Source organism: Arachis duranensis, chromosome 10 (genome assembly GCF_000817695.3).
Source record: "Arachis duranensis cultivar V14167 chromosome 10, aradu.V14167.gnm2.J7QH, whole genome shotgun sequence".
In the NCBI taxonomy this organism is placed as follows: domain Eukaryota; kingdom Viridiplantae; phylum Streptophyta; class Magnoliopsida; order Fabales; family Fabaceae; genus Arachis; species Arachis duranensis.
In genome coordinates this window covers 103,158,689-103,184,461 of record NC_029781.3, presented here as the reverse complement: position 1 = coordinate 103,184,461, position 25,773 = coordinate 103,158,689, and the positions used below count along the sequence as shown (strand labels likewise).

The 25,773-nt window shown below is 31.8% G+C and overlaps 5 protein-coding genes and 1 pseudogene across 5 annotated transcripts in view; 3 read left to right on the top strand and 3 right to left on the bottom strand.

The window, feature by feature from the left end:
- LOC107471775 (B3 domain-containing transcription factor VRN1) overlaps positions 1-25,773 on the bottom strand; it is a 59,204-nt gene that overhangs the window by 25,966 nt on the left and 7,465 nt on the right. The window lies entirely within an intron of this gene.
- Positions 199-1,668, bottom strand: LOC107471776 (B3 domain-containing protein At3g18960). Its single transcript, XM_016091275.3, has 2 exons — positions 1,107-1,668; positions 199-963 (listed from the first exon to the last, which is right to left on the bottom strand). Exons 1-2 carry the CDS (start codon positions 1,179-1,181, stop codon positions 493-495), a joined length of 546 nt encoding a protein of 181 aa, XP_015946761.1. The 5' UTR covers positions 1,182-1,668; the 3' UTR covers positions 199-492.
- Positions 3,833-4,270, bottom strand: LOC110276410 (B3 domain-containing protein At1g49475). Its single transcript, XM_021133249.2, has one exon. It carries the CDS (start codon positions 4,268-4,270, stop codon positions 3,833-3,835), a length of 438 nt encoding a protein of 145 aa, XP_020988908.2.
- LOC110276411 (uncharacterized) lies at positions 21,892-24,222 on the top strand (the record flags this gene model as incomplete). The annotated part of the gene is made up of 6 exons (XM_052255008.1): positions 21,892-22,280; positions 22,392-22,476; positions 23,160-23,279; positions 23,459-23,578; positions 23,782-23,943; positions 24,019-24,222. Coding segments are annotated over 5 exons (795 nt in total), but the record flags the coding sequence as incomplete, so codon positions are not given.
- LOC107471779 (replication factor C subunit 3-like) overlaps positions 24,881-25,773 on the top strand; it is a 6,126-nt pseudogene continuing 5,233 nt past the window's right edge.
- Positions 24,889-25,773, top strand: part of LOC107471772 (replication factor C subunit 3) — a 35,014-nt gene continuing 34,129 nt past the window's right edge. The window contains exon 1 of the mRNA XM_052255006.1: positions 24,889-25,028. The gene's annotated coding sequence lies outside the window, so the exon portion shown is untranslated. The remainder of the gene's footprint in view (positions 25,029-25,773) is intronic.

The following is a 25,773-nucleotide window of genomic DNA, read 5'->3' as shown; positions in this document are numbered from 1 at the left end:
TTAATTGCATATCCTATGGCAACACACAACCACTTGACACACTTAAAATTTTAAACTGTCCTACTGGGTTGGTTTGGGAGCGAAACCTACTAGTTATCGAAAGAGGGATTCTTTGACTTGAACTTCCTTGCTTCCTGAACAACTTTACATGTACACCATAAAAATTTGCATAGAAGTTACTTGTAGCTAAGTTCAAGCTTCAAACAACACAGTAACTTTTATTCATTTGAACAAAATTTGAACACAGCCTAAGAACAATAAGATATTTATTGCATAGTTACATGAAATGCAATACGGTCTGGTATGGTACGCATGCAATATGCGTACGATACATATTTGGTGAATTTGTAACTATGATTTATGCATTTTAGCCACAAAGGATTACATTAGAATCTACGAAAATAAAAGGATGAATTGATCATGAAATTACATACTATCAGGATCAACTCTGGCACTTTGAATTATTGTCATCTTAAGACCTGTCTCTTCAGATTAACTAGCTTCTTCATTCTTGCAACACTGCATCCAGTTTTGTTTATCAGGGCCCTTTTCTACATCTCCAGTTTTGACAGAACTCCTCAATATTTTACTTGTAGACGGAGATGATACTTCTGCTGCTGCTTTCAGTTTTATGCTCGGCCAGCCTCGTGGCGGCAGTTCATTCAAGATCTCAATCGAATTGTCATCGCCGATGTGATCCAAGGAAGGATACTTTATTTCAAAGCCATCAATGATGTCAAAAATTTGTACTTCAATGTTAGAAGTTTCATTGTACGCAAAACACAGCAGATGGCCATTATCCAAAGAGTAATATGAAGCAAATTCGTTCCAACCATTTTCAAATTGAATCACACCGTCATACAAAGACCAATCTATCTTCCATGCAGTGCCATCTGGAGGCTTCAGATACACTGGATTTGGAACACCATCACCATATTTCTTACTGAACTTTTTTGGTAACTTCTGCAATTCAAATGAAAGTATGAAACTAGTCTTAGTAATAAGCATAAATGAAGAAACCCTTACAAGGGAAAAATCACAAAGAGGAATGCATGCATTAAATAATATTATAAGTAAAGAAGATATGAAGTGAAGAAAATACTTACAAGGTTTCCATCTTCAAGGCTTTTTCTGAGACCAATCTTGAAAAAACGGATATCAGAGGAAATAGAGGAAGCCATGGATGTTCTTCTTGTTCACAGACACAGTCACAGTCTCCGGTAAGAAAACAAGTTAATTGAAAAAGCTAAAGAAGATGACAGCAACAGAAGAGTATTTAAGAGGAGGTGGATGATGAAATTACCATTTTACCCTCAATGAGTTGTCTCTACTCTCATGAAAGTACTCAATGCAATACCAAGAAGAACTGTCGTCAAATGTAATACTAGATACATGACGAACTCGCTACTTATATAAGCAGTTATATATATACACACACAAAACAATGAGAAAAAAACAACACACACCGTGTAACCAGAAATGATAAATCAAAAACTATATTTAAACTCTTAATTATAGAGGATTAAAATTCTAGTGGTAGTACTTAAAAATGGTTTTATCTTTAATGTATTAATAAGGTTCTTAAGTGTAAAAAAGACTTAAAAATTATTTTTAAAAAATTCTTAACCTCTCTAATTTTTAAAAATTTTATTTGATAAAATAAGAAAAATTTTCTCTCAAAATAAAAAGCACGAAATTAGTACATTAGTATTCTAAAAAAAATCTTATAAATATTAGAATCATAGTAGACATAAAAGTAATTCTACTTATTTTATATTTTATTAATCTTCAATCTTTTTTATAATATACTATCTTAATGAGTTGATCGGTTAGATTCATAGGTAAAAATCTATGAAAATTCTGTTTCACTTTCTTTTATCCTTATAACCAAACACAACCATATCTTCAGTTTGAGAGGATAAACAATGCAATCATGAAGTGACAAAACAAGTAAAATTAAAGCACTTAGTTCATACATATATATATAACTAGTGACACCAAAAAGGATAGGAATCCAGGATACAGTAGAAGTTTGATTCAACAAAAGAAAGGTGATACATTCTTCACAAAATTAACTTGTCTAAGAATTACGAGCTCCTTTCCGAACTGCAACTTTACATTCTGCTGATTCTTTTTAAAATATTTTCTGTAAAAGATAGCTGATAAGTTCTGCACCACATTTCATTTTTGAATCACTATGGTTAAAAATAGTTATAAACTTACAATTTGTGAAATTAAGTATAAACTGCACTCAAAAAGTTTGTATGGCATATTATGTTTTGTCACAGATACCATGAAAGAGGGATTCTGTGAATTGAGCTCCTTAACTTCTTTCAGGAGCTGAATCTCATGAGTCACTGATTTGGAAAGTGACTCTAATATCATAACAGATTGTAAAAAAAATTAGCATGAATCTTACTTGTTAGAGAATCATTATAATCAATTTAGATCAATTAGTATTGTCTATATTTATATAGTATATCTGTACATTAATTGTAGGATTCTATGTCTTTATTACTTTGATTCATTTAGTACCTATAAATACCCCTTGTATATTGTACCTTTCAATACAACTCAATAATACACTTTTCAGATCACTCTCTCAGTCTCTTGTTTCTAACATTACTTATGGAGAGTTTGGATACAAGCTATATCTATAGGGTTGGAGACCAACAAAAATTTTATCATAAGATTAGTTTATATAACAAATTGTGATTACATTAAGGACCAAATATATAGTCACTGCAGTCATAAGCTAATTGCATCCTCAGCCAGAACTAACAATAGTTCTCTTGAGATTGGGATTCTACTGCTATAAATGTTTAGAGGAAGGGAAAAATTAGAGATTTTTAAAATGTACTCCAAGTCAAACACGAGATCAATTAATTTTTAATATAATTTTTTTAATGAGGATAATGCTAAATTCCATTCCATTATTAAAAGTTAATTACGTTTTCAAAGTTGGACTGATATCTTAATTTTTTTACAGAATAACGCAGCTTAAACATTTCTAAAACAATTGCCTTACCGCGGCGTTGTCGACGACAAATATGAACATCAAGCACTGGATCTTTTCTATTGACGAGCTTAAACAAACAAACATCTCCGGCTTGTAATTTACTAGCTCGAGCAAAAAAGTTCCAACCAGCAGACATAAAGGCATCACATGATGATGGCCTATAGATCAACTTAACATGGAACAACTTCTTTCCAAACCTTATATTAGCATTTTGTGGATTATTTACAAAATACTTCCTGAAGAATTTAGTTGGAAAGTACTGCAGCACATCATATTTATGTCATTATCGTTAGAAATGATAAAGTTTAAAAGAATGATAGCACATGGAGGTTCACATGATGTATAATTTTCAACACAGATATATGTATTAACTTATACTTACACGTGGTGCTCTCGTTTGAGACAGTTGCTTTATCTTGATGATGAAAGAGGGCTTTTCCCACTTGAACTTCTTAGCTTCTTTCAGAGATTCAGGTCTTGCAAGACAGGGACTAACAGAAGATTCAGAATCTTTTCTTTTTCTATTTCTTTTGCCTTGTACATGGGAAACAAAGAATCAGAAGCTACCACCATAATATACAAATAGCAATTGCAAGTAATAACGGTTGAATCCACAAAAGAAAAGGATGATCCAATCGTGAGACACATACCATTAGAATCTTGATTGATAGACACTGGCATCTTATGGTTTTTCTTTTCAAATTTAATACCTTCCCTGATTTGTGTGTCATTTTCCAACTGTCTACTTTAGAAGCAGATGACACTGGTGCTCTCAGTTTTTTCCTCGGTTGGCCCCGGACTCCTAGCAGTGGTTCATTCAATCTTTTCTTGCCGTACCTCGTTAAATCTCATGTTTTGAGTGTTGGGACTGCTATCCACATCTCTAGTTTGTTGTTCTTTTGGCCTTTCCACCGGCTCGCCCCTGTGTTGTGGCGGGTGCTCTTTGATCTGATCATTGACAGGATACTCTATTTGGAGGCCACTCATGTCAGATATTTGTACTTCAATGCGAGAAGTTCCAATATTATACTCAAACCATAACACATGGCCATCATCAAGAGAGTAATATGCAACAAACTCTTTCCAACCTTCTTTAAACAAAATTCCACCATCATGAATGATCCAATCTACTCTCCATTCAGTACCATCCGGAGGCTTAAGATACAATGGGTTTGATAGGTCAGAACCATATTTTCTAGTGAACTTTTTTGGTAACTTCTGCAGCGTTATGAATATGATGTTAATAACCATATTAACAATAAGGTAATATACATTAGTATATCTTCACCAAGATGTTGACATGTATTATGTTAAATAATTTAATCAAATATGTCAAGCCATCATATAGTTACATTAAACCCCCAATTCATCCTTCACCGATAATTATAAATAGTGCAATAAAATGGTCCAAGCATGTTAGTCCTAAATTTTGTATGTAGGTAAAGATTAATCTTTCACCTATTTTAATGGAGAAACTAATTTTCAAATCTCAAAGGACTATTTTGCAACATGAAAATTAGTAGTGACCAAATCAGTAATGATAAGAATCAGAACATATGCACAATGAAAAATGATTAGTGAAAGTGTTACCTGATTATTTTTCATTAACAATAATGTAGATTTAATTGTAATTACTTTTGTAGTAAGAATACATCAGGAGTACATAAGATGTAACCACTTAACAAATATATTTTTAGGTTTTCATTTCATTTTATGTATTTTTTATCTATTTATGCTGCAAAATTAATTATAATTAAGCCTACATTATTGCTAATGAAAAATGATCTAGATAACAAGAAGCGATGAACAGTAACACTATTAATTTTAAAGAGCTTACTATTACTATCTTTGCAGCTAAGAAGCCATGCATGTGTGTTGTTCTACGAGAAAAGTGTTTATAAACAAAAAAAAATCATATGCAGGGAAATAAAGAGAGAAATTATTGTTGAACTTAACAATATCTCAAAAGATAAACAGTTTAAAAGAAAAAAGAGGAGATGGAAACGACGAGAAATGCTTACAAAGTTTTCATCTTGAAGAGTTTTTCTGAGGATAACCTTGAAGAAACGGATCACAGAAGAATTAGAAGGAGAATGCTCGTTTTGTTGATAGTTAGAGGAAGTCATAGCAATGGATGATGAATGGATTTGATTGTTATTGAGGTTCACAGTCTTCTCACCGCTGCTGGTTAAATAACTTTATTTTTTTATGTTCCCCAACGTGAACCCCAAACACACCCTAAAAGTAGTTATATGATATTTTAATTTATTTTATGTATTATATATTTTTAGATAATTTTAATATATATTTAATATAGTTTAATAAATTAAAAGGATAAGTTAGGGTATGGATTCATTCATAATTGATTGCATAGTTATACAACGATAATGGATAATGGTACTGTTGGACAAAAAAAATAGTTAGAATTTATCTTGTAATTATTTTTGTTTATTTTTTTATCAAATATTTCCAAAATGGTAATATGAAACACTATTAGACAAATTAAACAAAAGGAGAAGGTGTATATGAAAAATAAAATAAAATAGAAGCATAATGAAGTGGTATGAAGCGATTATTAGCATACTAAAAGTAAACACATATCAAACCAAAAGTACTTTTAGGCTCAACAAGTACCAAACATTCTGTACAATTTTGAAAATCGAAGATGAGCGGTGGAGTGAGCGGGGAAGAGACTTTGAGGGTGAAACACGGTGAGGCAGCCGATAATGTCGGCGGAAGAGATAAGGGGGAGAGCGGGGGAGGGATTGCATCAGGAGAAAAGGAGGATCATATTTCGGGAGGGGTTTCTAAACCTTTGAAAGTTTCTTTCAGGGACAAAGTTGTGGGTTCCAAGATTGCTAAAGCTTTTTCACTTGTTGAAACTTTATCGGGAGATAACATTGCGATAGTTTCTGGGAAGCAAGGAGATCTCTTACCACCGAGTGTCACATTTACCCAAGAAGCTAAGAATTGCTTGGCAGAACCTTATAAGGATGCTATAATGATTAAGGTGCTAGGTAAACATTATAGCTACACTGCATTGTCTCATAAACTCCGAACGGTATGGAGGATTAAGGGAGGTTTTGATTTATTGGACGTGGGATTTGACTACTTTCTTGTGAAGTTTGATGTGGCTGAGGAGCGAGAAAAGGTTCTCTTAGGAGATTCATGGATGATTGAGGGAAATTATGTGGCTGTGAAGCCTTGGGACCAAGAGTTTAGATCAAGTGAAAACTGTTTTGGAGCAACTTTAGTGTGGATTAGAATTTCTGGATTACCAATTTGGTGCTACCAAGAAGATGCAATGCTCCGTGTTGCGGCTGTCCCGGATTTGGTGGAGAGTGATTTGCATGCTGTTCATGTAGACCATGCACAACATGAGGATTTGGAAGGTTGGACTCAGGTGATTAGGAAAGGAAAGTATAAAATGGGTCAAAAGCCTTCTCCTAGTACCCATCAAGTCCAACCAAAAGCAAAGAAGACTCCAAACAAGACTACCAGTACTTGGACAAAGCCTAACCACCAACGTACAACACATGCTACTGGATCCAAAGTAAAATTAAGCAGGGGCATCAATATTGGAAAATTGGTAAGTGTGGCTTCTTCGGGGACCCGGCACAATGTTCATTATCAGCAGCAATGTGAGACAACAAATGGCACTGTGCGAAAGCGTCCTCGCCCAAACTCTTTGCAGAATTCACCAGTAGATAAGGATGGAGCATCGACGGCAGGTATGGTGCAAGTTTCGACGGAGAAAATTGGGCTGCCACTTGAGAGTCCATTAAAGGCAGGATTGTCGAAGACAGGGACAACATGTTGAGTCTCGGGTTTGTTATTGGAGCTCCCTTTTTGCTGTTTTTTATGGATAGTTTCAATATCATAGCCTGGAATGTGAGGGGTGCATCTAACAAGATGGCCCGTGTGCATTGCAACAATTTGGTGAGAATATATAAACCATCTTTCTTCTTTCTCTTTGAGACTCATACCATGTTTAATAATTTAAAAAATTTTTGGGATAAGTTGGGTTTTCATTGTGTTGGTATTGAGGAAGCAGTAGGACACATGGGTGGCATTTGGTTTCTATCTTCTATTGCTAATTCTTCTTGTGTGGTTATTGATCAAATTGACCAATGTATCACAGTGAAAGTGAGTGTGGGTAACTTAGTTTGGCTTTGTAGTGCAGTATATGGGAGTCCTCAATTCGAAAAAAAGATGTATGCTTTGGGATCATTTGCGTTCTATTAATTCAGGCCATAATAGACCATGGATGGCCATTGGTGATTTTAATGAGATTGTGGCACCAGATGAGAGTACAGGTGCTTATTTTTCTTCTCACAGAGCTAGTCTATTAGCTACTACTCTAGATTACTGTGAGCTCTTTGATCTTAAAGTGACTGGTAGGAGATATACTTGGTATAGAGCAGTTCAGGCTAGCAGGGACTTGGCTAAAAGGTTGGATAGAGCTCTAGTTAATGAGGCGTGGATGTCAATGTTTCCTGAGGGTTATTCTGAAATTCTTAGCAGGCTTCATTCTGATCATTGTCCTATTTTAGTTCGTTGTCATGGTAGCCCCAGAGTGAAAGGTTCTCGTCCTTTTAGGTTCCAAGCTGCGTGGGCAACACATCCTTCTTATAAACATGTTATTAGTAAGGCTTGGAATCAAGAGTTTGGAGGCGTTACTGAAAGGCTTAAGATGGTTCAACAGGCTTCGTTGGACTTCAACTCAAAGATTTTTGGAAATATTTTTGTTTTTTTAACGGCATGATTCGAATTACTTGGGAACGCGTGCGTGGGTGTAATTCGAATTACATAGAGATGAAGTTCGAATTAGGTTGATTTGAAGTTCAGACTTTGGTGCGTAGAAACCATAATAGAGTACATGGATTATATGTTAGAGATGGGTCTTGGTCTACTGATCCAGATGTTCTCCAGGAAGAATCCCTCTCTTTTTACAAGAATCTCTTTGGTACAACGGAAGAGGTTGAGGTTGATTGTTTAGGGGATGTTCCGATGCCCACTCTAAGCACTGAGGCTTGTGCTAGGTTAATTGACTGTCTCTTTTGTGGAAGTCAAGTCAGCAGTATTCAGTATGAGCCCTTTTAAGGCTCCTGGTCCAGATGGCTTTCAAGCTTATTTTTTTAAAGAATATTGGGAGATAGTAGGCACTGAGATTTGGAATATTGTCCGGAGCGCTTTTTTGGGAGAGTTCTTAAATCCTAGCATCATGGAAACTCTGATTGTGCTTATTCCTAAAATTGATAATCCTACCTTTATGAAGGATTTCAGGCCTATTAGCTTGTGTAATGTTGTTTATAAAATTATCACCAAAGTATTGACTAACCGACTTCGGCCTTTTCTTCCAGATGTTGTTAGTCCTTTACAAGGAGGTTTTATTCCGGGTCGTGGTGCTCCTGATAATATTATTGTGGCCCAAGAAATTTTGAATTTCATGAAGCACACAAAATCCAAGAAAGGTACTCTTGCTTTTAAAATTGATCTTGAAAAAGCTTATGATAGGGTGGATTGGAGGTTTTTGGAGAGTACTCTCATTGCTTTTGGTTTTCCTATCATCACTGTTAATTTGATTATGACTTGTGTCCGTGCATCCTCTCTTTCTATTATGTGGAATGGGAATAGATTGGATAGTTTTGCTCCTAGAAGGGGCTTAGACAGGGCGATCCAATGTCTCCTTACTTATTTGTGCTTTGTATGGAAAGACTTGCCTGCTATATATCTCATAAGGTGGTCGAGGGTGTGTGGAAACCAGTTTCTGTCACTAGGGGTGGCCCAAAATTTTCTCATTTGATGTTTGCAGATGATCTCTTACTCTTCTGCCAGGCTACAAAAAGTCAGGTCCAAATGGTCATGCATTCTCTTAATATTTTTTGCAAGGCATCTGGCATGAAAGTGAATCTTGAAAAGTCTAAAGCTTTTTGTTCTAAAAATGTGACTGCTCGTAGAAGAGATATTTTTACTAGTGTTTCTTCAATATGTTTTGCTTTGGACTTAGGAAGATATCTTGGAGTTAACCTTAATCATTCCCGTACCAGTAGGGCTTCTTTTCATTCGGTGATTGAAAAGGTGAGGGGAAGATTAGCTAATTGGAAAGGAAGGCTTCTAAATAAAGCAGGGAGACTTTGCCTGATCAATTCTGTTGCAGCATCCATTCCTGTCTATCATATGCATGTATCTTTTTTTCCAAATTTGGTTTGTGATAAATTGTCTTCTATGATGAGACAGTTCCTTTGGAAGGGTCAAGTTGATGGTACATGTCTTTCTCTTGTTAATTGGAGGACCGTTATCACTCCAAAGAAATTTGGTGGCCTGGGTGTTAGAGATCCTGCGTGTGTTAATATATCTTTACTTGGTAAATTGGTGTGGCAATTTTTTTATTGTCAGGACAAGCCTTGGGTTGCTCTATTGAGGGCGAAGTATCTGAGGAATGAGGGAGTTTTAGATGGCCCTGTCCCTTGCAATGCTTCTCATGTTTGGAAGAGTATCTCAAAGGCTTTTGGTGCTCTTAAAGATGCCTTCTCTTGGTGCGTTGGGTCACTTGATCAATCTTTTTGGTTTGACAATTGGAGTATTGAGGGCCCAATTGCTCAAGATGTCCCTTTTGTACATATATCTGACTCTGATTTAACTATTAGAGACGTTTGGAAAGATGGTCAATGGAATCTCCATGATATTTTCCCTATCATTCCAGAAGATGTCAAACAGCGTTTGAATGCTTATAATCCGGATTTGAATGCTGGAGAGAGTTCGGGTTGGTCGTGGGGTGTGGCATCTTCTAGACTCTACTCAGCTAGGAGTGGGTACAGTTGGCTAACCAAAAGAAAGTTTGACTGGAATGAGCATGATAATTGGTTGTGGGTATGGCGTCTGCATATTCCTGAGAAGTATAAGTTCTTGATTTGGCTCAGTCTCCATAATGCTATTCCTACAGCAGAGTTTCATTTGGGTCGTGGTTTAACTTTATCTAGCACCTGTCATCGGTGTCAGAATGGTTCTGAATCCATTCTTCATTGTCTTCGGGAGTGCCCTAGTGCCAAGGAGGTCTGGACCCTTTTAGGCTTGTATTCAGATAACTCGAATTTACATGATTGGCTCTACAGATGTGCAAGGAGTGGAGATGTTTTTCTTTTCTTTTCGACCATCTGGTGAATTTGGAGAAGCAGTAATCAGGACTTATTTAGTATAGATGATTCATGGAGTGCTAGTAAAGTGGTGAGTTTGATTCGTAGTTCAGTAAGGGAGTTTCACACTATTTTTGCTATGCATCAATCTCTGTCTCCTCCTTCACTTTGTTTGCATTGGGTTCCACCTCCAGTTCATTCTGTTAAATTGAATTGTGATGCTAGTTGGTTTGCTCCTTCTGGCTATGCTGGTTTTGGTTGTATTATTCGCAATCCTGATGGATGTTGGTTGAAAGGTTGCACTGGAAAAGTCGAAGTGTGCAGTGTTCTTTTTGCTGAATTGTATGCAATTTGGAGAGGTTTACTTCTTGCTTGGGAGAGTAGATTTCGTGAGGTTATTTGTGAAACAGACTGTTTAGAAGCTCTTTTCTTGGTAAACCAAAGAATGCTTAGTAAGGATATTCCGGAATGGGATTTGGCAAAGCATATTCAGGAGGTTATGAATTGGAATTGGAGAGTCTCTATTCTTTTAATTCAGAGGACTGCAAATAGTGTTGCAGATTGTATGGCTAAAGCAGCTGCTTCTGTCGCGGACATTCACTCGAATTGGAGCCAACAATGGAGTGAGCTTCAACATCTAATAGATTTAGATATGACCCTAGCCAATTAATTTGGTTTTATCTCTTTTTTCTTTCTTTTCTATTTAATCACCAAAAAAAAAATTAAAATTAAATTGAATTGACATTAGAAACTAAGTTGCATCCTAATTAAAAGGTGGTAGAAACTACAAGAATCAAATTGTTTTTCCAGTGCAAGACAACACAACATTCATGAAGAAGGAAGAATTATGAATTTAAAATTTTAAGTTGGACTAAATTTAAAGAATTTAAAGCAAATTTGAATAAGAAATTTGATTAGTCAAAATTTTTACTAACTTCATGAAATATTAGAACCGTACTTCTATGTTATAAAAATTATTTTATTTTAAAACTTTGCCCATATAAAGGCTTGAACCCACGTATTTTAATCATATTTTCATATGAATGAAGATGTATTGAGTTATTAAAAATTCTCTTTTCCTTTGTGAGTGTGTTGGTGAGTTTGAAAGATGAAAAATATGATAATATTATTTAAGTGAGTGAGTGGTCCTAAAACCAATAAAGTGCGGATATTATATTTATATTTGGTATCAAAACTGTTCAATTCAAAGCCAAGTGTTTGAGGGTTTGTGAGGTGTGGGAGAGTTCTCAGATAGTTGTTTATTCATATAGTCAGTATAGCAAACACTTTTAATGTTGTGTGGTCTGTTTCCAAATTAGATGAAAAACTTGATTACTAGGAGACTTTGGTGTTTATCCATTTGAAGGCTCATAACTTGTAGAATTTTATTGAGTTGGGTTTGCAAGAAGGAGCTGATGCTGTCCAATAGAAAAAAAATCAATTAACCCTGTCTCAAATTCACCAAGGTGTAGATTATACAGTGTTTGACAAAATAGCAAATGCCAGAAGTACAAAAGAAATATGAAACACGTTGAAACTGTCATACAAAGACATAAATAAAGTTCAAAAAATAAAGCTACAGTCTTTGAGAAGAGAATATAAAAGGTACGAGATGATGTCTAACTCATAAACTGTTGAGCAATATTTTTCTCGTATTACAAATAGACAAGAGTCTATAAAAAAGATATTCCCAATAATAAAACGGTGGAAAAAAAATTTTGCACTATACTGATGAAGTATGGTTATGTGTCGACTACAATATTAGAGTCTCATGATATGGATACTATGACGATTGCAGAGTTGCAAGGAGCCATGTAAAGTCACATTAGCAGAATATTAGAGAAGTTAGAAAAATCGACTCAAGTAGCTGTGAAAAGCCGAGTGAATTTAAATAATGGTGTAGAATCAAGCTATACACAAGAAGGACGAGACCATGCTTTCAATTTTTAAAGTAGAGGTAGAAGAAATTTCAGAGACAGAGGTCATGAAAATTACAGCCATGAAAGTTATAGTAATTTTATACCACCTAATCAAGGAAGAAGTGGAACAAATTTCAGGTTTGTCAACCGAAAAAGAAGTCGAGGCATTTTTATCAAGAACGAACTAATTTCAACTGTTTTCATTATAGAAAGTATGGAAACAATGTGGCAGACTACAAAATTAAAATGATGAATAATAATTAAGTACACGTTGCAGAAAATCAACATCAAAATACTGATGATAATTCAGATATTCAAACTTTATTTTTTACAAGTGAATCATATGCTGAAGATAAAAATATATGATATTTGGATAATGGTTGTGATAATCATATGTTTGGTAGAAAATTTTCTATTCAAATTTGGTAATAGTATAAAATCCTTATTGAAGGAAAAGAGCAAAGACCAATTAGATTGAATGATGGTTCTCTGAATTATATTTTTTATGTTTTTTATACTCTCGAACTTGATTAAAATTTATTGAGTATGGGGCAATTATTTGAGAACGGATATAAGATAATAACATATAGTGGATATTTGCATAATATTTGACAACAACAAAAGGTTCATAGATAAAGTAAAGATGATTTCAAACATAATGTTTCCATTAAAAATTCAACATGTTAATCCTTCTTGCATGAGTTCTGTAATACTTGATGATAGCTAACGGTGGCATATGCGGTCTGTGTATTTTTATTTTTCTGACCTAAATTATCTGTCAAGAAAAATACTTGTTTCCAAAGATTCATATTTCTAATTGTGTTTGTGAGATTTGTCAACTGAAAAAGAAGTATGGAGATCCATTCTCTACAGAAAAATTATGGAGAGTTTAAAGATTGCTTGAAATGGTGCATTCAGATCTTTGTTTTTTTTAGATTCCAAGCAATGGTAGTTGCAAGTACTTTATCACTTTTATTAATAATTTTAGTAGATATACATGGATATACTTTCTATTGTTATAAAGCATGTTCATATTTTAGTATATAGAAAGTATACTCATGTATGTCGCAACAACCGTTCATATTTTAGTATATAGCAGGTATCCAATAAAAAGTGTTCGTGATAAGACTCCAGAGAAAGTTTGGAGTGAAAAGAAGCCTTCCATTAATCATTTTCAGAGTCTTTGGGTGTATTGCTTATACCCATGTTCTATATCAATTAAGGAAGAAGTTAGACGACAAAGGCGAAAAGTGTATTTTTAATGGCTATAGCATAAACTCAAAAGCATACAAGCTGTATAATCCAAAATCAAAGAAGGTGATCATCAACAAAAAATGTGACGCTTGACGACAAAGATATTTGGGATGGGAACAGAAAGCAGCCGATTGTAATTTCAAATTCATGTGATAAAATAGAAGAAAGACAACCTAACACAACTAAACAACTAAAATCATCTAGAAGACCTTAAAGAAAACGTAGACTACCTGCTAGATTGACAGATTATAAAGTTGGCAGCGATGATGATCCATTTGATGAAGAAATCGTCAACTTTGCTTTATTTTCAAATTGTGTGCTGTTGAAATTTGAAGAAGTCTCTAGAGTCAACAATTGAAAAAAAACAATAGATGAAGAGATTCATGCCATTGAGAAAAAGGACATACGGGAGCCGATAGATTTACCAACAAATAAGAAGTCTATTGGAGTAAAGTAGGTTTACAAAATTAAATACAATTCCAACAGTGAAGTTGATCATTTCAAAGTAATATTAGTTGCTAAGGGATACAAATAAAAATCAAGTATTGACTTCTTTGAAGTATTTACTCCTGTTGCTATATTAGATATTATCCGTATGATTAGTTCACTATCGGCTCAAACTAAATGAAAGATATATCAAATGTATATTAAATCTGCATTTGGAACTTTAGAAGAAGAAGTGTATGTTGAGCAACTTGCAAGATATGAAATTCCTGAAGAGTGAAGAAGAAGATACAATTTATCGATTGAAGAAAATTTTATACAGGTTGAAGCAAAGAATACTAGCATGATACGAGAAGATTATTTATTCTTTTTTCACTCAAAATGGTTTCAAAAGATGTATATTTGAATATACTCTTTATATCAAGTTTGTTGAATCTGGATGAATCTTAATCATGTGTCTTTATATTGATAATTTGATCTTTACTAGTAATAATTTGAAGATAATTGCAGAATTCAAAGAGGTTATAATAAAGCAATTTGAAATGACAGATATGTGTTTGATGTCTTACTTTCTCGACATCGAAGTCGTTTAGAAAGATGACATAATCTTTATTTCACAGAACAAATATGCAAATGATATTTTGAAAAAAATTTAGATGATACATTCCAAATCAGTTCCTATTTCGATCGAAAAAAATTTTAAGTTGTTAAGAAGAGATAAAGGAAGAATAATAAATTCTACTTATTACAGAAGTTTGATTAAAAGTCTGAGGTACTTAACTGCAACTAGACAATATATTATATTTAGAGTTGGATTGCTTAGCAGATTTATGGAGGAGTCTTGTACCAACTATTTGCAAATAGGGCTGTCAAACGGGCCAACCCGGACTATTTAGGCCTGACTCACTAAGTTCGCTTTATTCGCAGGCCATAATTTTTTAGCCCATACAATTTATGGTCAGCCCGATCGGTTAAATGGGCTTGTCCGTTTATCATTTTATTTTATTTTTTGAAAAATATTTTGACAAACAATGTTACTTTTAGGTCAAAAATTTTAAACAAATAGTATTTTTTTTAGTCGATGGGTCAGATTTTCGAGTTAATCGGGCTCGACCCATTTAACCTGAAATTTAAACTAACTTAATTTTTAGAAGCAAACCACACCCATTTAAATGGTTAATTAGGCTGGCCCGATAGGTTTAACCCATTTTGACGGCTCTATTTACAAGCGGCAAAAAGGATTCTTTGATATATCAAAGGTACTTTAAATGATGGTATTTTTTTATGAAAATACTAATGAAATAAATCTTGTTGATTACACTGAGAGTGAATGGGTTAACAAAAAAAGTACTTTAAAATTTACATTTCATCTCGATTTTAGTGTAATTTCATAGTCTTCAAAAAATAATTAGTAGGAGCATTCTCTACGGTAAAAACAGAATATATAGCAACACTAAGTTAAGCAATGAAAACAGTATAGGTAAAAAGAATATATAGCAACAAATTAGTTATTGCGCTTTCTAAAAATCTTGTGTTTCATGGAAGATTGAAACATATTGATATTTGATTTCACAGAATTAAATAATTAATGAATGAGAAAAAAATTTTAATTGAATATTGTCTTACGAAAAATTAAGTACAGTCGTAAATATCTTTACAAAATTGTTAAAAACCGAGATATTTAACAAGTTGAAGAAGATGCTTGAAATGATTAATTTTGTAAACTTAGTTTAAGAAATATAATGTTAGATAATTAAATTAAGAATATTTAAAAATAGTACAAATATAATATATTAAATGTTACAACGTGCTCAAAATGGACAAATGAAAATGTGACAAAACAAAAATAAAAAATATAAATAATAGAGTCGCCACCAATTTTGTTATGGAAAAAAAAATTAATATTTTAAATATATCTAGAATTTTGATTATGCCTAAAAAAGGACGAAAACTTAATTTCAATGTATCCATAATACATTCATTTAAAACCGTTATCTTTTTTAGTATATTATGTCAATTATTATGATTTTATTAATATTTTTTTTTGTTTTTTGTTTTTATAAATTGCAATAAAAGGATATTATTTACACAAGAATAACAAATAACGGCAAAAATTTAAGAAACTTACTTTTTTTTTTGGAACGAACATAATATATCTATGATAAAAACTAAACTAAACGCAGTGATATCCCTAATAAATTTTAGAAAAAATGTATTGTTAAATTATAAACTGGAGTTTGTTATTTATTAACTTCTGACCCTTTTTAAAAATAAAAAAAATAATACTGCATAAAAAAATAATTGACCAACAATTTCAAATAAAAAAAAGAAAGATAAAATAAAGAGTAGTGCTAGGGAGCCAATGGCCTAAGTGTACAATGTGTACAATGGGCTAAACCTTTGGTTCATGAATAAAATGAACATCACCCACACTATTCAGAATAACCATCCAAATACCAGGGATAATAAACATCTCATGTCATAAAATCACTCATCCTAAAATCTTAGGTTAATTTTGGAGTTCACCAAAAATCGAACCCTTGACCTTTCGGATTTAGAATTCTAATACCATGTCATGAACCCACTCATCCCAAAAGCATAACCTGACAGAACAATGTAACACTAATACTCATATCTCTAATATTTCCTAAACCTCCATTGTACACATTGTACGCTTAAACCATTGGCTCCCTGTACTTTTTCAATAAAAAAGTATGTTGTCTAGTGCACTAATTTATTATGGCACCTGTATTGTTGTGGGTACTTTAACTACGCGTACACTCTATGAAGAGAATGACAACAATCTTTTTAAATTTATTTGTGCAGCACATTATACTCTTTCTTTTACGGTGAATTATATGATAAAAATGGTAAATTTATAGTTTTTTTTATAAAGTTAAATAGTACTTGAAAAAATTAGAATTTATATTTTAAATAATAATAATATAATAAAAAATAATTATAAAAACTAAATTTATATTTTTTATATAATTTTAATTTATATAATAAAGTATTTTTTTACATTTCATAAATATATTTATTATTTTTACTTCTTTATTGATATACTATTCTCTTTCATTTTTCTTACTTCACATACATTTGTTTTTTTATTTTTATTATTTTATGTCTTATTTACTCATAAATACTTGCAACACAATTTAAATATATATGCAGGTCTGAATTTATTCTATTCAAATTATTAACAAAGAAAAAATATATTAAAAATAATTTTTATTGATATAAAAGCAAAAATAGTATAATTTCTTTTTAGAATTTATTTATTATACGTTCTAAAAGCACATATTAAGATTATAAAACAAAATGTTTTTATTGAAAATATAAAAAATTAAAAAAATGATAAATCCATCTCTAACTTTTTTTATTCTTAGACATTTAAATTCTTAAATATTTAAAAATATATTTAAGTTTCAGATATTTTTAAATTAAAATATAGACACAATTTCTAGATTTAATTTGTCTCATTTTAAAAATTCTCTCACATATACATTCGTATTAATTATGTGAGTAGAGCAGAAGTCACATTTAATTTTTTCGTTGACCAAAGTGAACATAACGGATCGATATGTCCAAATTCTAAAAAATATTAGAGATTTAAATATATTTTCTAATTTTCGAAAACTTAAATATTTGCGGATCAAAAGATTAATGACCTATTTGTTTTTTTCTCATTTAAATTTTCTATACATTTATTTTGTAGTTATTAAATAAAAATATTTTAAAAAAATTTATGAATATTATATGATAAAATAAAAAAATTGAAAAAAGAAAAAAATTGCGTTCAGAAATTTAAAATATACCTAATATTAAATATGTCTATTTTGCTTCAGATTTTGAACTATCACTTTTCTTCTCCAACTTATTCTTTTATTAACTGTGATCTTCTCTCCAGAAATATATTTTTGTAGTAAAAAAAGATTCGCTTCTTAAGTTCACTACATCACATGCCTCGGCCAATGCATGTTTGTTGATTGGATGTTTTGTTGGTCCAATAAAAAATCTTGAGCCTTTATTTTGGTCTTGAGGAATATTGGGCTATATTAGCTAGACTTCTTCTATTTTTCTTCTGCTACTTTTTATGTTTTCCTCTTTTTTATTGATGGAACTGAATTTTTTTTCGCTCAGAAAAAAAGTGCAAACTAAATTATCAACTACTTTTTTTTAAATATTATGTTAGACAAAATTCGACATTTACACTAGAACTTTAAAAAAATTTAAAATCAAATTAAATTAAAATTGAAAACCAAATTACACCCTAAATCAGATAATAAAAACTATAAGAATACAAATTATTTTTTTTAGTGCATGACAATATAATATTTATAAAGAATGAAGAATCATAAATTAAAAATTTAAAGCAAATTTAATTATAAAGTGGAGCTTGTTATTTATTTACTTCTGACCCGTTTTTTAATTATTTTATTCATTTATGTTAACTCACACAAAAAAAAAAGAATAAAAAAATACAAACGGGTGAAAATGTCATCAAAATCCGTTGTTCTTAAGTACTCCCAGATTCCAAGGTACCACCTCAAATAATAATAATAATAATAATTTATATGCTAAATGACAAATAAGGGAATCTGGGAACTAACAAAAAATTGATAAGAGAGATACATGCTTTGGATTTGGCTCATTCTTCAACGCTCCTTGTTAAGTATGGAGTGCTGCACACTTTATGAATTTATTAAATCTAAACTCTTCATTTGTGAGATTTTATTTGAATGGTCTGGATTTAAAAAGGTAACCTTTTAATTAGGTTAACCATTTTTTACAAATTTTAGAATTTTTTTATAAGTCTCAGATATTAGGCTGAAATTCAAAATAAAAAAATAGTATATAAATATTAAAAACAACATGTCTGTAAAAAAATTATTAGACTTTAGAATTAAAATAAATAATACGTAAAAAATAAGTTAAAAATTCATGTACTAAATCTAGAAAAAAAATTTAAATAATATTAAAATTTAAATAAATTTTGTTTTGTGTGAAATAAAATTATAATATTGAATATAAATTTAAGAAATATTTATACAACGTAAAAAGCAAACAAACATATAATAATTTTTTTTTGTGCGAAACAAAAGTTCATATAATTTTTTATTAACAATTTTTTTATTGAAATATGTCATTTTACTATATTTATAATATATTATTTGGGATAATTATATTTTTTTAGTTAATATATATTATTAAAAAAATATTTAAAATTTATTATTTTGTATTAAGAATATTATTAAAAATATATTGTTAGTTTTTCTTAAAATAATACTTTCTTTTCTTTGGTTCAAATACCATGACAATAAAAATTTTTTTACGTAACTGTGTCTACTCAATAAATATTATATTCATATATTTTTATATAGTATGTAAAATAAATAATTAATGTTTAAAAAAGTTAATAAAAAAAAATATTCTTTTTTTTTACCAACTTTTAGATGAATATAGAGACTATGTCATTTGAATTATAACTCGTTGACAAAGAAAGAAATACTCTTAATTATATTTAAATAGAATAATTATTTATTAGGCTCATTCTTATACAAATAAAAATTTTTCTTAGTTTTATATCTGTAATATTTTATACCAATTAGCTTCAAAATTTAATTATTTTTTGAATAAATTAATAAAAAATAATACAAATAATTGTTTAAATAAAATTATATTTTAATTTTTCATTCTATTACGTACAAGTTGAGGATAATTTGAAATAAAAGATAATGAACTTGTTATAACTATCATGTATTTTGTGCTTTAACTGCGTCATCATCTGAGAATCATGGCGCCTTCATGGAGACCGGTTCTTCTACAGAATCAGTTTGGAGTTAGCCAACTAGCAGCGGCGACAGACAGCGTCTTCCTTTTCTATGGCAGCAATTTTTTCGACTTTGAAGGTCCATTTATGGTAGAGGTGGAATGGAGTGGGTTCAAGAGCGTCAAAATCTATGGCTAGACAGAACAATAGTAAAAACACCTGCTAGTAAACAAAACAGTGAAAATGTTTGAAGACATCACATCAACAATAACAGAGTAACAGAGGAATTCGATTAAATTTTTCTGAATTTTTTTGGTGTAAAGACAGGTTAAACAAGCGAATTAGTTTTTTTTTGTTAGTGTGGTTTGTTTGTTCACCCCATAACAAAAAAAATAATAACAATAATAAATAAATTTAATTTACCTGATCACTTTTGATAATAGGTTAACTTTTAAAGAGTGCTGCACTCCCTACTTTACCTGGAGTGCACTAGCTTTCGCCTTTGGATTTCGAAAGTGGTCTACATGCACTGGTTTATTATGGCACCTGTATTGTTGTGCAATACTTAACTACACCAACACTCTATCAAGGGAATGGCAACAATCTTTTTAATTTTGTGCGTGAAGTAAATTGTAAAATTAGTTTTTAAAAGATTATTTATTTTTTAAAATACTATTTTTAAAAAATTAATTATTTTTTTTAATTTTAAATTAGTTATGTTAGTTTTTTCGTCACTTCTATTGTTAACAACATCAGAATTTGATTAATGTAGTACGTTAAGTAATATCACAACATATATCTAATAATTGTAATTGATTATTAATATGATTAGTTTATAAAATTAGATCAAATTAATCTCAAACTAAAAGATTTCAATACTTTAAGTTCTTTCTTCAATTAGATTTTGATTTGATTTAACTTCATAAACTTATTATATTAATAGTCAATTAAAATTTTTAAATGTATTTTGTAGTATACTTAATATGCTATATTAATAAATTTTGGCATCATTAATAAAAAAAAATGATAAAAGAACTTTCAAAATTAATTTAATATTTTTAAAAAACGAATTTAATTTAAAAAAAATTTTAAAGACCAATTTAAAAAATAAATAATTTTTAAAAAATTAATTTGACCATTTATCTTTTATTTGTATAGCTGCAGACATTACACTTTTTTTTTTTTACATTCCATAAATATATTTATTATCTTTACTTCTCTGTTGATATATACACTCTTCTCCTCCATTTTTCTCACTTCATATAAATTAATTTTCTTGATTTTTATTACTCTATGCCTTATTCACTCATAAATACTTGCAACACAACTCAAATATATATGCATGTTTGAATTTATTCTATTCAAAATATTAGCAAAGAAAAAATATATTGAAGGTAATTTTTATTGATATAAAAGCAAGAATAGTATAATTTTTTTAGAACTTATCTATCATATATTGTAGAGGCACAAATTAAAATTATAAAACAAAATTTTTTTATAAAAAATATAAAAAGTTTAAGAAAAATGATAAATTGATCTCTGATTTTTTTATCCGCAAATATTTAACTTTTTAAAGATTTAAAAATATATGTAAGTTCTTGATCTTTTCAAAATTTAAACACATTGATTCCTGAGTCTAAGTTATCTCATTTTAAAAACTTTCTTACATGTATATTTGTATCAACTAGGTTAGTATAATGTGAGTCACATTTGATTTTTCCGTTGGGTATGACAGACCCAAGGTGAACATGAGAGATCGATATGTCAAAGTTTTAAAAAGTGTAGAGACTTAAATGTATTTTCAAATTCTCAAAAACTTAAATATTCGCAAATCAAATTAAAAGATCAATGACTTATTTATCATTTTTTATTTAAATTTTTAATGCATTTATTTTGTAATTATTAAATGAAAATATTTAAAAAATTTTATTATTAATAAATGTATCATGTATTTTTAAGGCATATAATAGCTATATCACTATAAGTAAAAAAAGACCTATGGTCACGCTTTTTTCTTGCCACGCTTTAAAAGCGTGACTAAAAGTGGTCAATAGCCACACTTTTGTGAAGGTGGTGATAGATTAGAAATTTGGCCATTTTTTTGTCACGTTTCAAAAGCGTGGCGAAAATGGTCAACGGCCACACTTTTGTAAAGATGGCAATTGATTAGAGAAACGGCCACGTTTTTTTGTCACGCTTTAAAAGCGTGGCCATAGAAAGAATGGGGACGTGTTAAAAGCGTAGCGATAGAGTTTTATTACGGCCAAAAGGTTTAAAAAAGAAAAACCCTGGCTACCCTAATCTAATCGATCGAGCTCACATCCCCTTTCACCCTGGCCAGCCTAATCGATCGAGCTCACAACAGCGCCGCAGCCCCACTCCCCCTTTTCCCCTCTCCGGCGCACACAACACAATACTCACACGCACCACCTCACCCACGCGGAAGAGGAGAGCTCTAGGAAGGAGACGCCGCCTTGCTGCCAGCTCCGTCGAAGACCAGCCCGCCGCCGCTGTCGAGTCAAACCCGAGAGAGAGAGTGTGTGCAACGATGAGAGAGGAGGAGCCGTCACCAAACGCGTCGCCGCCGCCGAGGAGGGGAAAGAGGAGCTGCTCCCTCGCCAGTCACCGTCGTGCTTCCTGGTTGCCGATGAGGGAGCTGCGAGAACCGTTGCCGTCGCAAGAAGGGGGGACGCGCGAGAAGGAGTCCTCAGTGTGATCGCTGTCGCAGCTGTTGAGTAAATCTTCGTGCTTTTTCAGTAAATCTTCGATCATCATTTAATCATTTTTTTAATATTACAATAAATCTGTGCTTTTAATTGTTATTACTCTTTTCCAATTGATTTTAGGAAATCGAAGTTTTACAGATTCGACAAGGAAGGGAACCGGTGGAAGGAGAGAACCGATGGTACCGTCAAGTTCCCGAAGAACAAGGTTACTAGCAGGGTTTGGCTTCTCATCTGAACAAAATTGATTTGTGCTTCTTTGTTTATGTTTATTCTCTGATTCATTTGTGCTTCCCTAGTTCCCTGATTCTTCCGTTCGTAAGTAGTCAGAGAAGTTTAAATGATATTTGTTTGAGCCTCATATAACAATGTCGAACATGGTTCTTTTGCTGTCATTATAGTAGTTAAATCTCAGAAGGTTAATTGGTTCATTTGTGCAACTAAGTTTTGTTCTTTTCTTTTTTGTGTTTATGCTGAACAAAATCATTGCTGAGTGTGGTTCTTTAGCTGTAAGCACTCCAAATCATTGAAAAAGGTAATTCATGGATTCCATATTTTCTTCACACAAATTGTCTCAGCAGGTTACATTTAGTTTATTGATTCAAACATTTTGTTGAGCTATATAGGATGGAATGTAATGTTGTGCTTAAGTGCCTGAGAACTAAAATATAGAAACACGAAGACAGAGACTACATAGAAAATCAGGCAAATTTTGTTCCTAGATAGAAACATTTTTTCTGTTTCTGTATCTATCTCCTTCAAATAGGTTTGTACTCTATATTTTTGTCTTGGTGTAGTTACCAAACAGGGCCTACTTGTTATCCTTTAATGATAAAAGTTATTATCTAATGATGATTATAGGTTAGGTACTAATGATATAAATATTTGCAGGGTGCTATAACAAAGAGAATGACTGCAATTGAAGAAATGGCTGGAATGGATGTCCTATGCATTGATAAAACAGGCACATTAACTCTCAACAAGCTTACAGTGGACAAGAATCTAATTGAGGTTTGATAACTCATTTGTCCTAACATTTTGAAACATAGTTAAATGTAAAGAAGATAATTTCTTAAAGAAAGAAGATAATGGAAAGACAAAGAGTAACTCCATTGTCTATACAGCCATTCATGTGTTTTCAAAATACTAACCTGTTTCTTCTTTTTCCAACAATGATCAATATCTGGCAGGTCTTTGCTGATGGAATTAATCAGGACATGGTTGTACTTATGGCTGCAAGGGCATCAAGGCTAGAGAACCAAGATGCAATTGATTGTGCAATTGTATCTACGTTAGCAGACCCAAAGGAGGTACTATTTCAACTACCAACCTGGCTACTCCTTTGGATCATCTTCGAATCATTTGAAAAATTAAAAAATAAAACCGATGCCTTACTGACTACTAGTGGGAGATTTTACCTCTAGAAATTTGTCTCAGGAATTAATTGTTTGTAACCAAGAAGGGAATGGATCACATCTCATACTCTTGAAAAAAAAAAAAAAAACCCTTACAGGTGATCAGCTTGCAATTACTAAGGAAACAGGAAGCTGTCTTGGAATGGGCTCTAACATGTATCCTTCTTCGTCGCTGCTAGGAGAAAGCAAAGATAATTTTGCTTCTGTTCCCGTCGATGATCTTATAGAGAATGCAGATGGTTTTGCTGGTGTCTTTCCTGGTAAGTATAATAGCAATCACTGAAAAGCTCTAATCCAAATTCTTGTCTATTTTCTGATTATATATGTTCCCTCAGAGCACAAATATGAGATTGTGAAGAGGTTACAAGCTAGAAAGCACATTTGTGGGATGACTGGTGAATGGTGATGGAGTGAATGATGCACCAGCTTTGAAGATAGCAGACATAGGTATCGCTGTAGCAGATGCAACAGATGCTGCAAGAAGTGCCTCTGATATAGTTCTAACAGAACCTGGGTTGAGTGTGATCATAAGTGCTGTTTTAACTAGCCGTGCAATTTTCCAAAGAATGAAAAACTACACAGTAATCCCCCAACTACGAAAATATTAAGAAAATATTGCAATAGTCCTTGTTGTAACGAAAAATTCAAAGCCTTATTTTATTTTTCTTTTGCAGATATATGTTGTATCTATCACCATCCGTATTGTGGTAAGTTATAAGTGCATATATGATATATGGAGAATTTAGCAGTGATCAAGCCATCATTTTCTTTCCTTCTCATTTTCAGTTTATTTTGGGTTGCAGGTTGGCTTTATGTTACTCACATGCATTTGGGAATTTAACTTTCCTCCCTTTATGGTTCTTGTCATAGCCATTCTCAACGATGGTATTACTATCTGCTCTCAAATACCATATTTAAAATGCATTATTTGAAGGTCTTCTCTACAGTTATAGTAACATTAGCTACTTTCAAATATCATTACCTTTTCATGGTTTTGTTTAGAATATGAAACCATGAAGTTGTCTAATCCATATAACTTACTTTAGTAGCACAAATTTTCATTGTGTGTGCATGCGTGCATGTGTGTATCTTCTTCAAGAGTTTATATTCTTTCGCTTGACCCCTGATGCTATTTTACAAATGCTATGTTTACAGAATAGGAGAAATGAAGCAGTTGATGTGCTTTCTAAGATCTATATATGATCTTGCTCGCTTAGAGGATGAAGTTGATTTCCTCACAGCTCAATCAGAGCAAGACCGACAGAAAAGGAATAATGTCAAATTCTGGCATGTTTTTCGATCAAAGGAAATCAGATTGGCTTTTCTTGTTGGAGGAGGGCTTCTGGTAACAATGCTTGTTTCCTTTTCTTTTATTGTTTAATCTTCTTTTTAAAGTTTTTTTACAAGATAACACATGTTTTGGTCTGCGACTTTGAGTAATAGGCTAAAAGAAAATAAAGCTAGTGTTGCCTAGAATAGAAAGTGAAGCTTCAAAATAATTTATCAATTTTGTATCTGTTTTTGCCATCTTTTGCATGTAAAAAAGTTCACAAATGTTTCCGAAACAATTATGTATGATCTAAAGGAAGGAAGTTTAAGAGGGCTAGAGGAAGGAGGAACAGCAAAGGACTTAGGATTTAAGTTGTATTGTTTTTGTATTTTTCTTCAGTTTTAGTTTTGGAATTTAAACTTGAGATTTATTTTGTATTTGAGTATTAGTTTTTTAATATAAAACAATTATAGCAAAAATTATATGTCTATAATTATTATTTGATTTGTCTTGTAATATAAGTTTGGTAATAAAAAAAGGACCTTTTTTTTTAAATTTACAAGGCTAAAGCGTGGCCATTTTTTGTGATAGCTACACTTCGAAAGCGTGGCTATATATCTCTATCACTATGCTTTGAAAGCGTGGCCATATCTTTTTTTATTGCCACGCTTCAAAAGCGTGGCCATATTAACCACATACGTCCGGGAGGCCATTTATAAAAAGTGTGGCAAAAGAAAAAGCGTGGTGATAGGTCACCAAAAACGTGGCAATAGAGCAACCGCCACACTTTCCACTTTTTAAAACTTTCGACTAGTGAAAA